The following is a 16,309-nucleotide window of genomic DNA, read 5'->3' on the forward strand; positions in this document are numbered from 1 at the left end:
CAAGAAAGCGATGCCTATGTGTGTAATACATTTTCAATTAAGTGTATTAGTGTATTGCTAAAGTGTTCCTGTTGTCCCCAAAGTCATTTTTAAACTGACATTTGAAAAATAGGACTAATGGAAAACATGTCAATTTACCAAAAAAAGTCAATAACCAGAAGAAAATCCTTAAAAAGCCAAAATAATTCACTTCGTGGTCTCAAGCAGGACATTTACTAACGTAACGCTCAGTTGAATGGAAACCCCATCATTCATTTTTGATATTTAGAAAGGTTAAGCACAAATTTGTAATCGAACGCACCTGGATCGCGCTCTGTGAGGCAATATGACTTTGGCTTCTGCTGCAACAAACCCGTCAGAGAGTCTCCAGCTGTCCTGAAACCTGCTGGGATCTGAACGGCACCAACATCATGAAACACATCCCACACTGAAAGATTGTAAGAGTAGCAGCCAGTGAGGCATTTTTATGAATGGAGGCGTGTCTTACCCACGCTGTGCAAGGCTTCCTCAAAATCTCCAGTCACTAATGGGACAGGCAATCTGAAGATCTCGTACAGAACTTCTAATAAGGCTTTCTGGTGACATACAGTTGAAGTCAGAATTATTAGCCTTTCTGTGCTCGTTCAAAACTTGCTCGTTCAGTCATGAATTAAATAACTCACTTTGAGTCATCATGCAAAAGCAAAAACATGGTTTTATTTCATTTAAATAGGTGATTATTTATAAAGATAAATTATAAATGGAACACAATTCATGCATTTTCAAGGATTTCAAGCACCCGTGCGAACCCTGCAGATGAAGGATTCAGAATCTGACAAACTTATTTCCCATGATAGCCTATGCAGTTATAGTATTAATAACTCACCCTGACATCCATGTTTGGTATACAGAGCAGGCCTATCAAAGACTGGACCCCTGAGTTCCCGGATTTACACAGGTTTATAATACCTGCAGGAGAACAGCAGAAGCGAGGGATGAAGAGAAGAAGCAACGAGGGATTCTTTCGTCATTTTAAAATGAAGATGCATTAGAGTTCATACCTGACCATGAGCGAAACGCTGCCACGATGGCCATTTTACTGGCTAAAAAACGAGCTTCTCTGTCCTCCCTGAGAAACAAAATGAATCATAAAACATTTTTGACAATAATGCACATGATAACAGGACACTGCAGATCAATCAGAGATCATATGTAAACTAAAGTGGTGCAACGTTTAAGTGCAATTTACATCTACTTCTGGTAATAAAAATGTATAAAGATGTTTAAATTGTTTTATTTTGCGTTCACAAAGGCGCATTTATTTGATAAAAATACAGTAAAGGTTTTAAAAATGTATTAATTTTTATTTGAGCAATTCTTTCAGCAGCCATTACTCCAGTCTTCAGTGTGACTGGTTACAAAAACATTTTAAAATGCTGATATGCCACTCAATTATTCACAATTATTAATTATGAATGACTAAATATGGCTATTATTATCATCAATGCTGAAAACCATTCGTGCTTTTTCAACAGTGAGATTTAAAAAACAATATAAATGCTTTTACTGTAACTTAAATGTCCTTTTAACCTCCAATCTAAATTAAATTAAAATGAATATAAATTTCACAGTATAAAATTAAATAAATAAATAAATATAAATAGGACAAAAAATGTATAATAATATTAAATTATAATAAATAATGATATTTCGTTCATTCATTTTATTTTCGGCTTAGTCACTTTAATAATCAGGGGTGGCCACAGAGGAATGAACCACCAACTTATCCAGCATATGTTTTATGCAGCAGATGCCCTTCCAGCTTAATAATGATGATAATAAATATAATTTTTTATTGTTGTTATTTTATTTAAATAATTCTTGCATATAAATATAAATGACACAGTAGATTTACTTTATTTTTGATTAAACATTTTAAGCCTTGGTGAGCATAAGAGACTTCTGTCAAAGGGTTAAAACACTATAATCCTTCCGAAACTTTAAACTGCAGTGTGCATCAAAATCTAGAACTTACTTGATTTGTGCCTCGGCGGTTTCAGGATTGTGTCTATAGTGAAAGTCAGTGTAAGGTGCAAGGATTTGCTGGAGGAAAAAAACAAACATATTTTATATAATTTTAGTTTTGTTTAACATACAGTAGAAGTCAAAATGTTTAGCCCTCCTGAATAATAGTTTTAATAACTCATTTCTAATAATTCTAATTTTATCTTTGTCATGATGATAGTAAATAATATTTAACTAGATATTTTCAAGACACTTCTCTAGAGCTTAAAGTGATATTTAAAGGCTTCACTAGGGTAATCAGGTAGGTCATTGCATTACATTGTTTTGTTCTTTAGACAACTGAAATAAAACATTGCTTAAGGGGGCTAATAATATTGACACTAAAATGGTTTAAAAAATTAAAAAGCTTTTATTCTAGCCCAAACAAAACAAATAAGACTTTCTCCAGAAGAAAAGAAAATATTATAGAAAATACTGTGAAAAAATTTCTTGTTCTGTTAAACATTATTAGTTAAATATATCAGACTTGCGAGGCTAAGGTGGGTAGGACACGTCATACGCATGGATAAAAATGCCATTCCAAAAAAAATCTTCAGCACTGACCCGGTAGGCAAAAGAAAAGTGGGAAGGCCTAAACCAAGATGGCGAGACTGCATTAGCAGTGACGCCAATGTTTTAGGAATAAGGAATTGGTGGGCAGTTGACCGGGACAGAGAACATTGGCGGAAATTACGTGAGGCAGTTAGGATCCAGTAATGGACTGTCGCGCTAAGGATGATAATGGTTAAATATCATTTGGAAAAAAATAAAATAAATAAATAAATAAATTTACAGGAGGGCCAATCATTTCAACAGTATATTTGTTTTGGTTATATGGGCAGCAGAGAGAAGATGTCAACAGGGAATGACCAAAAGCCAAATACTAATGGGAATCCTCATGAGCATGTGTTTGTTTACCTCCAGCTCAACATCAGCGCGTATGAACTGGCGCGTATGAGGGTGATTGAGCAGGTGCAGGATGGTGGTGATCAGGGCCTCGTTGATGCGGCTCAGCTGACAGTCGATCACGTTCTTCAGGATGGTGCTCAGACCTCCTCGCTGCGCCACCACCTCTGGGTTCTTCAGTGCTGGACCACAACAGAGAGTCAAACCAAATCAAACAAACGAACGTGTACATGACAAACTACTAAGGTTGTGTTGATTGACGATTTGTATATCTAAGGCAGGTGGTGATATCGGCAAGAGCTGAGGCCTAGCTCGTTTCACACTGATGTAGATTAGACAATCTTAATCAACCCCTTCATTGAAACCTGTCAAAAATGTAGCAAGCACCTTTCCACAATGTTGCCATGTTTGGCACTAGGGCTGTGACATTAATCGAAATCGAATCACAATCATGATTTGAAACGTTGCGATTTTCTAATCACAAGAGGCTGCGATATGAAATATATATGTATTATTTAATTTCCCCCATTAAGAGCAAATCCATGACTGCCATCTGTGTGTGATAGTCTTACTAGCCAATTGAGTGAGCACACTTTCATTCTGCCCAATCAGAATTGTGCAACCAAACTATGTGGAACTCCTACAATAAAAAATATATTTAAAAAAAAACAAGCAGGAAAGCGCGAACGTGTGGGCTGATGGCATTTTCCACTTCAGAAGCATTAATAGACGAATTAATATCAAAGAACAACAGGACATCTGTAATATGGGAATATTTTTGAAATATTTGGTCACAGACAACAAACAAAAACAGGTGACTATTAAGAATTGTTGCTACACCACGAGAAAATTCAACAATCATCACCTTAAAAAGCTCCACAAGCGGCTATTTGAGGAGTGTCTTACTAAAAAGTCAACTGAAAGTATTGCCAGTGACACTCAATCTAGTAGCAAGCAACAGCAAATTACCATTTCAGAGCCATGATAGTTTGCTGAGTGTTCTGTATTTTTAGTAGGGTGTCAAAATTAATTGTTTCTTCGGTGCACTGCGATGCAGATGGAGACAGTTCAATATCGGTTCAGTAATAGATCATAACCGGTTATGTACTAACGTCATTTATCTCCTGTGCGTGATGTCGCAGTAGAATACTATGGTGAAGGAGGCCAGGACAAGTAAATAAAACGCTCCTACTCCTAAAAAGGTACAGTTCAACTGCTTGTGAGTTTGCTGGACTGTCTTTCACTGACACTGAAGAAGGCACAGCACATGAGCTGCTATTTCACTACTATGGAGAAATGCTGTAAAAATCCATCTCTGCCTCTCTATCTCACACTTGACCCGCTGGCGTGTTCGTGAGGTAACTTTTCCCCTCCTCTCGGCTGTTAAAGCGATACTTGTGCATCCAGACACGAGCGTGCCTGAGGTGCGAGTTTTCTCCACTGTGTGTATTAAGGATTACCTGAGATAGATTGTAACATTGGCTGTTCTTCCCCCGTCACTCATCGGTGAGCAGCGCTTTTATTTCTAAAGCCAATCGCAGCCCTTTCTGTTGTGTGGGTGAAGACAACGACCAATCATAGAGTTGTAAAAACTCGCTTGACAGTGCTCAAAAAGCAAGCAGGATAATATTTACGTTAGTTTATTTGCTATAATTGCTCGTGCTGTCTTCTGTGCATGTGCTGGAGTTTCAGAAAGAGAGTTTTCTTTGAGCAGGTCAAATTAAAGATACAGTTCATAAATCTGACTGCTGTATTAAAGGACAAAATTGTATTAAAAATAATATATAAATATTATTATATTTATAGATTTTTAATAAAAAAAATTCTTGTGTTGTGAAGAAAAAATCTACTTATGTATGAAAAGCATCGTCAATGCACCGAGATACCAAACTAAACCAAATTGATGGCGTAATAATTGTAACCGAACCATGAGACCAGTGTAGGTTCACGCCCTTAATTTTTATAATTATGATTTTTTTGCTTTTATACTATTTCCCTAATTTTAGTTGAACTTGAAAACAGAAAGGTAAGGTCATTGTATCTGTGTTTACCGTTTGCTCTAGAGAAAAATGAGTGTTTTATTTGTGAATATTTAAAAACAAATTTGAATAAATGTTGGAGTAGGTAAACATCTTTTCAGTTCCATTTTTGATTTGATTTAATTTGATTTATTTATTTTCAAACAAAAATATAATACATAAAATATCATTAACAAAAAGTAAAAGTGGAGTGGGATGAAGCACAAGCTTTTAACTCACACTCATTTTAACAGTAAGAAGCTATGATACAGATTATTGAGCTAAAGCTTGACTACAAAATTAAATCGCAAATCAAATCAAAATCGCAATATCTGTCAAAAAATTGCAATTAGATATTTCCCCAAATCACACAGCCCTATTTAGCACTACCGAAGATGACCCACTAACCAAAAAAAAAAAAAAAAACTAACAATTTCAACACCACCATCTAGTGGACTGTAAAGAAATGTATTGAAATATTTAAACAAATCGTATAATAAAATGTTTGTAATATATCGATATGGGCATTTATAGTATTGCCACGGAAAATATTGTGATACTTTGCTGTGTTGGTGTGATCGGTAGCAACCTTCAATAACAACCCTAAGTGTGTGCAATCAGTGTTAATTTCGTTGAATAATTTTCGTTGTGATAATTTTCGTGACAAACAAGTTTCTACCGACGAAAACTAAATAGTCTGATTCTGTTTCTTTTTTGAGCTTTTATTATTATTTGTGTTTATTGGATTTATGATCTGGATTATTTAGACTTTACAGACCTGAAACTTGCCTATAGCACTTATTCATTGTTGCTCTTATAGTTGTGTAAATTGCTTCCTTGTCCTCATTTGTAAGTCGCTTTGGATAAAAGCGTCTGCTAAATGACTAAATGTAAATGTAAATGTAAATGATAGTAACAACTAATAACAAACTGATGCTGTTGGGGTAGGGTGAAGGAAAGGTTAAAAAGTTAAAGATTTTAAACTGATATTGCTAAAAGATAAATAAAAAGTATGAATCATAAAAAATGATGTAAGCTTGAATGAACAAAAGGTTTCTATTAACTTACCAAGTTCACAGATGATGGCGATACAGGCCCGAACCATGCGATCTCTCTCCTGCAGCCCATCACTACCCACCGCTATCAGAGAGTTGGTCACAGAGCTGGGAAAGAGCTGCGCGTTCACCGTTATCATCTGAGTGGGCAAAAATAGATTGAAAAATTAAATCATTGAACCTTTGGGTGCTGTTGGGGGTGTTTTCATCCACTCTGGGGTGATTATGAGGCTTAATTTGCCCACAATTTCTCTGTGTTTCAACAAATGGGATGATTTTTGGAGACAAATCTTATTTTGAAAAATCTTAAAATTTTCAACAATACACTCAAATTGACTACCCTTTCATTATGTTCGGGGCTGTTTCAACCCCATTGACTTCCATTATAATGACATTGTTTGACTGTGAAGCCATTACACCATATAATCATGCATTCTTGATTGTAAGTGGTTTTCCCTGTTGGTAAGAGGTAAAATTTTTTGAAGTTGACATGATATAATATTGTGCATCATCACGATATACAGTGATTTACAGTGAAAACTCGTACCTTTCTGACCAATCGGAGGGCTTGAGTTCGCTCCACCTCATTGCTCTGCTGAATGTCAATACACCTGAACACAAAAACCAACACTTGAAACACATTTAAAAGCTCTTCAGAAGCAAATTTTAAAAAGTAGGTCACATTGTATTTTCATTTATCCTAACATTATGCAACAGTCCTCTACAACATGTTTAAATGCATCTAAAGTCAGAAAATATTGCAATTTTCTCAGAATATGCATTTAACATTAGAATCATTTAGCAATGATTTTGATAAGGTTCATTTGTCAACTCAGAGCTTAAAGTAGACATGAAATGAAAACTAGCATATTGATTTTGTTAGCTCACACTGCTGGTTTTGTGGTGAACAATTCATCTGAGCATGTCATCAAGAAATAATAAATAGTTTGCCGTAATAATCTTTGATTGAAATCTGTAACACTTCCTGTTTGTTTTCAGTGAAATTCTGAGATAGCTCCGCCCCTTCAGCTACGTGAGCAAACCTACGGTCGTTGAGTGCGTGAAGTGTCCATCATTACACACTTCATTTTAGCGGCTGAATGAGTGCATCATCCGGGTAATTAAAGTGCACTTATTATTGTTAGAGTTTCCAGTGTGAACGCACTACTTACACTGTTTATACTACAAAATGGCGTTGAATAGTGCATGAGTATGCAATTTGGGATGCAGCTTACGTCTGTCTGAGGTATTGGGCGTGGCTAACATACCAAAGGGCATAGAAGCACAGAGAGGCGACACTCTAGTGCGATTTGGGAAACAGCCACTAGATGGCGCAGCGGCCATTTTGGAATGAAAATAGAACAAGAGCATATTAAGTCTGTAAAATAAACTATTAAAAGTGCTGATGATTGTGATAGTAAGTGTTGTATTGTCATCTTTCAGGTTGTATCCCAGTTTTAATGCACTTTTTAAATGAATGAATAAATAAATAAAGCAGCTGCTTGCCATCGCAACAGCAATAAGATCCAATAGACAGCTAATCGCTTTCAATCCAAAATGGCGGAATCTGGGGCTGCTGCTGGGCGCTGCTGTTGCAATGGAATGTCTATTGAGTGTCGCCTCTTGGTGATTCTAAGCTCTTTGAACATACTTAACCACAACCCTCCAACTGTCAGTTTTGACAACAAACAGAAATGGTAAGGAGGAGGAGTCTGTTAGGTTGTAATAACTCTCCCCAAACCCTTTTCCTGATCTTTCTAAATGAAATTTACTAAATCCAATCAGCTAACACTAGTAAAAAACAAGCCAGAGCCACCGTTTTCTCAATTATATATTATTACAAAAATAAATAAATAAATAAATAAAAAACAGCGGCAGATTCCGGTTTATGTAGACTTTAAAGTCAAAATTAACATTAACTGAATTAACAGCTAGCGCATTGTTATTCTTTAGGTGAACAATTCATCAATGCAAGTTTGCTTTGGTAATCTTTATTCAAAGTCTGACCATTTTGGAGTTTGGATCCTTTAGTTGACGTCATCATTCTTAACCACGCCCTTTTTACCGTTAGTTTGCTATGAGGCACTGATGCGTAAAAATAAAGCCCCACCCCCTACTCAATATTCAGCTTAAGTTGAAAGTAGAGATCTTCGCAACTCCAAAAATTAAAACCCAAAGAGACCCATAAATGTGCTGCACAGACACCGACCCGGACCCGTTAGTCTATTTGAAAATTGCTACCTTAACACTGTGAGGCTTAGTGCTTAAATCTGATTTTTTCTTCAGATCTGATTGTTTTGCATGGCTGTTCACATTGTTGTTATAAATGTGGCCAATATCCGATTTCCAGTGTGAAAAGATCATGGTCCTAAACTGACCTGCATGAGCAAAAGTGCATTGCGGACAGCACAAAATGTCCAAATATGCACATAAAGTGTATACTGTATTAGGGCTGTGCAATTAATCGAAAATTCAGTTTCGATTTTGGCTTCTAACGATTATGAAAAACCATTAATCGAGATAAAACAATTACTGCATCATATACCACCCCCTTTTCAGTTGCACACATTTGTTGCTCTGCAAAACTCAGTTTCACGTGAAAATGACAAAGCATGTGCTGTAATGTAACTTTTGCTGCACGGGATGCAAATTATTCATTGATGTACATTCCAATCATACATGTTTTTAAAAGCGCGATTGAGACCGCATGTTTCCAGCGCACGCACACACAGCATGCGGGCAGCATTCGGTCTCATTCGCACACTGTGCACTAAGCCTCAGAGACAAGCCGAGCAGATACATCTGACGTTATCCTAATGTGAGCGCTTTAATGGTCAATTCGCGGTGTTTAGTGATTATTCATATTAACCCTGATTTGTGTAATAAACAAACAACTTGAGAATCCAATGTGGAAGAGAAACCATTAAAGAGAAAATCCCTCACTGCTCTTAAATGAAGGACTGTTGTAGTTAAAGTGTTTTTCTTACAGTGAAGATGCTTAAAGCACAGTTTGTTTTATATTTTTATTCTATTGTTTTTATTTCACTTTCCTTATTTACAGGTAGGAAAATAACTATATACAGTTGAAGTCAGAATTATTAGCCCTCTTGAATTATTAGCGACCCTTTCCCGCCAACTATTATTCTAAACATAATAGTTTTAATAACTCATTTCTAATAACTGATTTCTTTTATCTTTGCCATACTTTACTAGATATTTTTCAAAATACAAGCATTCAGATTCAAAGTGCGATTCAAAGGCTTAATTAGGGTAATTAGGCAAGTCATTGTATAACAATCGTTTCTTCTTCAGACAATCAAAAAATATTTATTGCTTAAGGGGGGCTAATAATATTGACCCTAAAATAGGTTTCAAAATATGTGGTACATTCCCTTTCCGTGAAGAATCTGTCATTAGCCCCTTTCACACAGAGATACCGGTAAATATCCGGAAAATTTACGGAACGACTTTACCGGTAAATAAAAAAAAAAAAAAAAAAAAAAAAAAAAAAAAAAAAAAAAAAAAAAAATCGCTGTTCACACAGGCGGGGACGTTACGGAATTTTTCCGGAAAAGACTGTTCACACATCCATTCCAAAATACTTTTAAATTCTGACATCATTAACCAGAAATGAGCTCTAAACGGCTGTGCTTGTATTTGTAAACATTTGACTACATTACAAACTCTGGATGGATCAGTATTGTGACCAACTTCGATGAAAACATATAGAGAAACACTTTCGCATGTCGAGATGTTCATGATGTGCGTGTGTGTGTGTGTGTGTGTGATGGCGCTCACCAGCTGACTCACGGGTACACGTAACGCAGAGCTTGAAGATAAACAAACAACGGCTTATCATAAGCATATTATCGATATTTATTTACACGGTTGGCATTAAGAAGAAACATATAAATGTTATCTGACTAACATCTAGCATCTAAATGTGTCTGGAAAAATATTCAAAGGTTTTTATTTTCATAAACCGCGCGGACGTGAATGCGTCTGACTGTTCTGATTGGCTAAAACAGACGTCTCACGTCAGCACGTTCTAGACGTGCACGCGCTCTTTCCGGCAATCTTCCTTCTGCATTCACACAGCGGAGCGTTCCGGCAAATTACTGGTAATCTTACAACTTCTCTTTCCGGAAAATAGCCAGAATGAATTTGCCGGTATTTACAAAAAGGGCCTGTTCACACACACAACCTTTTCGGAAAATTGCGGAAAGGTCTGTATGTGTGAAAGGGGCTATTGTAAATTTGTTTTGGAACTGGTAAAAGTATTTTGCGTCTCGTTAATTTTTTTTTCAAATTGTAAATTTGTTTCATCCTTGGTAAAGTCGTTTTTCCTATGTAATTGTGTCTTATGATCTGTAAAAATATTTTTCAAAATGTAAATTTGTCGTGAGCTTCGTAAAAGTGTTTGACACTTTGTAATGTTGTTTTGCACTATCCGGCCACCATATGGTTCAATTAGGTAGATTCATTGCGATTGATCATTGCTCAGCACTAATCACAGTAATTTGTGATATTTTTGTTGCTTCTCAAAAAACAAAACAAAAAAAAAACAAATTTGACCCTAAGTGTTTTGCAAAATGAGGAAAAAGAAGACAAAGAACCGAATCAGGTGTGCAAACTCACCTGGAGATCAGGTAATCCACCTGCAGCTGAAGAACTTTCTGGAGGATGCTGCTGTCACGGATCAGATACCTCAGTGCTCTCAAACCCGCAGCCCGAACCTCCTTCACCTCGTTCAGCAACGCCACACGCAGACTAAAATGATCAAAATAAAGAGCAAAAACTGTGATTCAGATCAGAATGTTGGGATAGCCAGTGGACAAGTGTAGTCAGAAAAAAAAGCAACATTTCTGGAAAAAAAAATTCTACTTACCAAATGATGATTTCCTCATGTGTAAATCCTAACTTTTCTTCACAATGACTTACACTGTTCAGGAGCTGAAAAAAAGATTTTAAAAAAAGACATCAATGTACAATCTGTTTATTCTTAATGGTAATATGCAGTGAGGGAATTAAGTATTGAACACGTCATGTATTTTCCTGGGAATTTAATTTCTAAAGGAGCTGTTGACAACCCAAACAATACAAATGGAGGGGGGGGGGGGGGGGGGGAAATGTAGTCACCAGCATTTCTTGGGTGTGAGCGTCAAAATCTTGATGATTCTGTGGGTCTCGTCTATCAAATCTGCTCATTATTTTGTATTCAAGTCAGGTGATTGGCTGGGCCATTCTACAGCTTGATTTTCCTTCTCTAAAAGCATTTGAGAGTTTCCTTGGCTGTGTTTTGCATCATTGTCTTGCTGAAATGTCCACCCTGGTTTCATCTTCATCATCCTGCAAATGTAGATGTTGGAAGGGCAGAGGGTTGCTGAAGAACTACTGTGAGACTTCAGCTGCTGTCTGGGCTTTCACTGCCTTTCGACACCTCTCTTTCTTCATGTGTTTAATACTTTTTCCTTGCGTCATTTCATTTTATTACGCAAAACTTTAGAAATATGTCTTCTGAGAACAACAGTGATGTGTTGAATAGTTATTTGCCCCACTGTATATGGACATAGTGATTCACACAATGAGCACTTTCATATAAACCTCAGTGTTAAAAAGTTTGGGGTAAGCTTGAATTTTATATTTTTTATTCAGTTGATACATTAAATTTATCCCAGTAAAAACATACATCAGGGTTTTACACCTGGCTCTGAACTAAAAACAATTTCAACATCATTTCCAAATATAACTTTAACATAAACATATTTTCTTTGAAGAGATTTCTTAGTTAGAAGGTTATAAGCAAAACAAAATGCAATGCTCTCTTTTTGGAATAAGAACTGTTTGCTCTTTATAACTGCTAGTAATCTGACATTTCAATGTTCAGATCTTGTTCAGATCTTGTTCATGCTGAATGTGACTTTGGTAATAAAATCAATAATAGATTCCAATCATAAACAAAACCATAGAAACTTTTTTTGTAAATAAGTAAAGTTGAAAGAAATAGGTCAAGAATCGTTTTGGAATCAAATAATCAAATCGTGACTCACAGTGTCAGATCAGATTGTGAAGTGCTAAAAGATTCCCACCTTTAAAAGTCCCGTGAAGTGATTTGAAATGTGTATTGTTTTTTAATATTTATTTGAAATTTGACGTGATCTCAACTAAAACGTGAAAACAGTGTGGGGCATACAGTAGCTCAACCCCTTTCAGAAAAACTGCCAACAGCATTTCGTTTCTCATACAGCTCTGCCAGTGAGAGTGGTTGAGCACAAGCGCATCAAATGAGTAGCAAATGAAAAGCATCTTGAAAGGGGCGGGGCATGTCAGACACTAGAGAGCATTTGATTGGTCAAAAGATTTGATAAGAAGGTAAAGTATGAGAAGGCGTCCAAAAAAAAAAAACAACAACAGACGCACAAACACACCTGTCAAAAACAGCCTAATTCAGGGCTCTCAGTCACACATTCACCGCAAGTCGACCATTTGAAACTGCGCAACACACCTTATATTTCTTACAGTGAGAAGTAATGGATAAGATGTGCATATGAAAGCAACTATTACCCATAGATATAAACACTGTACATATTTATGACTGTTACAGATAAAACTTTGCTGTTTTCTGACAAACGAGGTGACCTAGCCGCAAACATGTTCATTACTGTAAATGTCAACAATGACAGAACTAGCTTAGAGAGCTAGACTAATCTAGCAGATGCAGCGACCTTACGCAAATAACAGCAATAAACTGCAACCCACCAGCCTAAAGTGGGTAATTATATGACATAATTATATGAACTGATATAACACAAAATAAAAATAAATAAAACTCTGAATGCATGTTCACTGAAAAAAAAAATCATCTTGAAAGTGTTTACTTTCACTGTAATTGTATAAAACGGTGCAATTTATATTATTATAAAAGTCTTAAAATAAATACAGCTTGTGAAATCTGAGGCTCTATTTTAATGATCTAGGTGCAAAGTCTAAGGCGCAGGGCGCAAAAGCATTAAGGGCATGTCCAAATCCACCTTTGATTTTTTAAGGATGAAAAATACGCTCTGCGCCCTTGCCCATGGTCTAACAGGGTTGTGTTTATTCTCTTAATATGCTTTGGGTGTGTTTTGAGCATAACGTGCATTAAACCAATCTTTGTAAGTACATGTCAACTTACACTAACCCCAACCCTAACCTCAACCAAACAGTCTACTTATAATCTAATGAGAATTAGTTGGCATGTAAATGCAATGTGACTTAAATTCAACAAACGGGCCATCAAAATAAAGTGACCAAGATTTGTTTCAAAACCATTTCTAAATTCAGTTCTAATTTCCAGCAAACGAATAAATGAACAATAATACTGAAGTGTGGTCAAAACACTGAGTTATATCCAAACACACATCCTATTCTTATGCAGCATATGGTGATGCAGACTTTTCCAAAACCTGATAGGTGGACAAATCTAAACTTGTTTTTATTAAAACAAATATAAATATGATTAATAAATAATACTAATAATAAAAACATTATACAAATGCAAATTGTCATGAATAAACTGAAAAAAGCCCCCCGAGATGAGGGCATGGAGGCAGTGTTTTTTTATATTTATGTAGAAAATAATCATTTTTGTATTGTTTTAATGTTTTAATTTGTTTTCATGTGCAAAAATATTTGTGTATTGCTGTACATCCTGTGTGTTAAGCAATGTGTAAGCGTTTGGACCTGCATAGGCACATAACTAAAGTGCTCAGCTCAGCTTTTAGGCCGCATTTACACTGCACTGTTCAAGTGACTCAATTCCGATATTTTTTTCTCCCGTGAGGATCGGATATGGCCCATGTACGTGTAAGCAGGAACAAATCACATGGATTCCGATTTACTCAAATCAGATTCAGGTCTTGTTCATATGTGGAAATTTATCCGATATGAATTGGATCTATGTCCTCGTGTCTGCAGTGTAAGCAGGTAGATTGGATTTTTTTACCTATCAATCAAGTTGCGTCTCATTAAAAACCATAGCGAATAATGTCATGTCTGACACTTTCCTTTCAGAACAGACTTCGGCAGAGTCGCAAACCTTAAATCTCATACACGAGGACTGAAACAGCTTTAATATTGTCATATAGCACAGGTATTTAAGCATGTTGACGAGAGCGAGAGAGCGCAATGTCCACCACGTAACCAATATAAACTAATTTAAAACTAGTGCATACATCACATGCATAAATGATGCCATGAACATTACATTAAGGCCCAATCCCAATTCTACCCCTTAGCCCTTACCCCTACCCCTCGTTTTGCGTGTGCCTGTGAAGGGGTAGTGGTGTCCCAATTCTCTTTAGCTTGAAGGCGTAGGGCTAAGGGTATACACCCCTTCAAACGAAGACTTTTCAGGACCACAATTGAAACCAAGGGGTAAGAAAAAATTCCCAGAATACTCAACAGCTGCACCCGAAAGTAAGAAGATCCACAAATTAGTATTTTTTGTCATTATTACAAATTTTTACAACAAACATACATGTTTTAGTATATTCATAACCGAGTTCAAGTTTTACCATCATGCTTTAAAAAAAAAAAACAAAAAAAAACGATAGATTTCACGATTTATTCGAGATCTATGAACCCTAATCATAACTCCTGTACAGCAGTCCTACAACATTCTGACACCCGATGACACTGGAATACCCTGTCAGAAAAGTCTAGTAGCTGTCAATGAGCTTTTTACAGTGTCTGCTATAATGTTAGTGTTTTTTTTTTGTGTGTGTTTACATTGATGAATATGGTCACTGTGTTAAATGCACAGTATTACGATCTTATTGCCACATTAGATCATTATGATAACATAATATATGCCTTCAGTGATTTCCTGAAGATAAATATCAAAAAATACCACAACTGGAATCACTCCAGCAGTCGCGATCGTCTGATCTTATATGAAGCAAGAAATCGCGAGGACATATGATGACGTGTGCAGGTACTGTAGTGCTGTCCCAATTCCTAGGGGTAAATTTTAAAGCCCTTCCCCTTATCCTCAGTTGTAAGGGCCAAGGGGAAGGGGTAGGGGTACAAAAATAGAATTGGGATTGGGCCTAAAGCCTGGTTTATACTTTTGCGTCAAGTGACCGGCGTAACCTACGGCGCATGCAACGTGCGTAGCTGTGCATTTATACTTCTGCGCGCTGTCTCTGTTGGTCTGCATTAACACTTCTAAAACACTAGTGGGCAGTGAGGTGTAAATGTTCCTCTGTGTCGAGTTTCTTCACTGCTGCTTTGTTTTTTCTGAACGCTTCCTGAATGTACAAGTGGCCCAAACTCGCTCATTTTAAGGCAGGAATCGGCGGACGTGCAACAACTTTAACTATGAGGTAAACACAAAACAAAACTTTCTATCCGGAGCTCCTTCACGGGACTCCACACTTATAAACAATCGCTCCATTGTGCTTGCGCTGCTTGCACGGCTCTCGGTTCCGCCCTGACTCGTCAGCGCTACCAAGCTGACCAATCACAAAGCTTGCGCTATGTGTCGTCGACGGCCACAGTGTAGGGCTATGCGTCGGCGCGTAGGCTGCGCCGTAGCATACACGTGCGCTTGACGCAGAAGTATTAATCAGCCTTTAGATGCCTAAAGGTTTAATAAAGCATCTATATACAAAAAATGGACAAATGAGAACCTTTCTGTCATAAACAATAGTAAAACAGTTTGTCAAAAAATGCGAACAGATTACACACAGGAATAGAAATACGAGTCACTTTTAAGAGATGATATAAGCAGGTCACCAAAAAAATCAGATAATGTCACAAAATCGGAATTGAGCATCAAGATCTGCAGTGTAAATGCAGCCTTTGTTGGTCAACGGCAGTCTATTTCAGTTCCTCACAACTGCAACGTGCCAACAATGCGCCTTAACACACCTTCTTACAAGACTGGCAAATCCATGAGTCCACAAAGTGGTGCAAATAGATTTGCTATTTAATAGAGCTGCACAATTAATCGTTAAAAGATCGCGATCTCAATTCGACGCCCTAGACGATCTTAATCCAGCATTTCTACGATTCTGTCAATCATATTTTCAAGTTCAGGAGAGAAGAAAAGGCGGCTGCACGAGTCTTTTCATTCTTTCACACACGTTGCTCAGTGACACTGACACCTCCAAATGATGTTGAATGAGTCACATAATGTATAATGTTAAATACTTTTAAGGTATATTTCACCTAATAATGTCATTTTTGTCTTCATATAATGTTTTCGCGGCCGGGAAAAATCACAAGTGACGTGAGCTGCTGACC

At 36.8% G+C, this 16,309-nt stretch overlaps 2 protein-coding genes across 5 annotated transcripts in view; one reads left to right on the plus strand and one right to left on the minus strand.

Annotated features, from left to right (window-relative positions):
* osmr (oncostatin M receptor) overlaps positions 1-16,309 on the plus strand; it is a 151,812-nt gene that overhangs the window by 100,179 nt on the left and 35,324 nt on the right. The gene's annotated exons all lie outside the window — the stretch shown is intronic.
* Positions 1-16,309, minus strand: part of rictora (RPTOR independent companion of MTOR, complex 2 a) — an 81,558-nt gene that overhangs the window by 54,210 nt on the left and 11,039 nt on the right. For all 4 annotated transcript variants that reach the window (XR_015490711.1, XR_015490710.1, XR_015490712.1 and 1 more), the window contains exons 4-13: positions 10,911-10,975; positions 10,661-10,792; positions 6,570-6,633; positions 6,036-6,162; positions 2,962-3,131; positions 2,015-2,082; positions 1,041-1,108; positions 866-948; positions 488-575; positions 302-392 (exon numbers count right to left, since the gene is read on the minus strand). Coding sequence is in view for 1 of the 4 variants with exons in the window: in XM_087253089.1 (XP_087109215.1) it covers positions 302-392; positions 488-575; positions 866-948; positions 1,041-1,108; positions 2,015-2,082; positions 2,962-3,131; positions 6,036-6,162; positions 6,570-6,633; positions 10,661-10,792; positions 10,911-10,975 (956 nt within the window). In the remaining 3 variants the exon portion in view is untranslated. The remainder of the gene's footprint in view (positions 1-301; positions 393-487; positions 576-865; positions 949-1,040; positions 1,109-2,014; positions 2,083-2,961; positions 3,132-6,035; positions 6,163-6,569; positions 6,634-10,660; positions 10,793-10,910; positions 10,976-16,309) is intronic.

This window comes from Danio rerio, chromosome 5 (assembly GCF_052040795.2).
Source record: "Danio rerio strain M-AB ecotype USA chromosome 5, GRCz13ab, whole genome shotgun sequence".
NCBI classification, from domain to species: domain Eukaryota; kingdom Metazoa; phylum Chordata; class Actinopteri; order Cypriniformes; family Danionidae; genus Danio; species Danio rerio.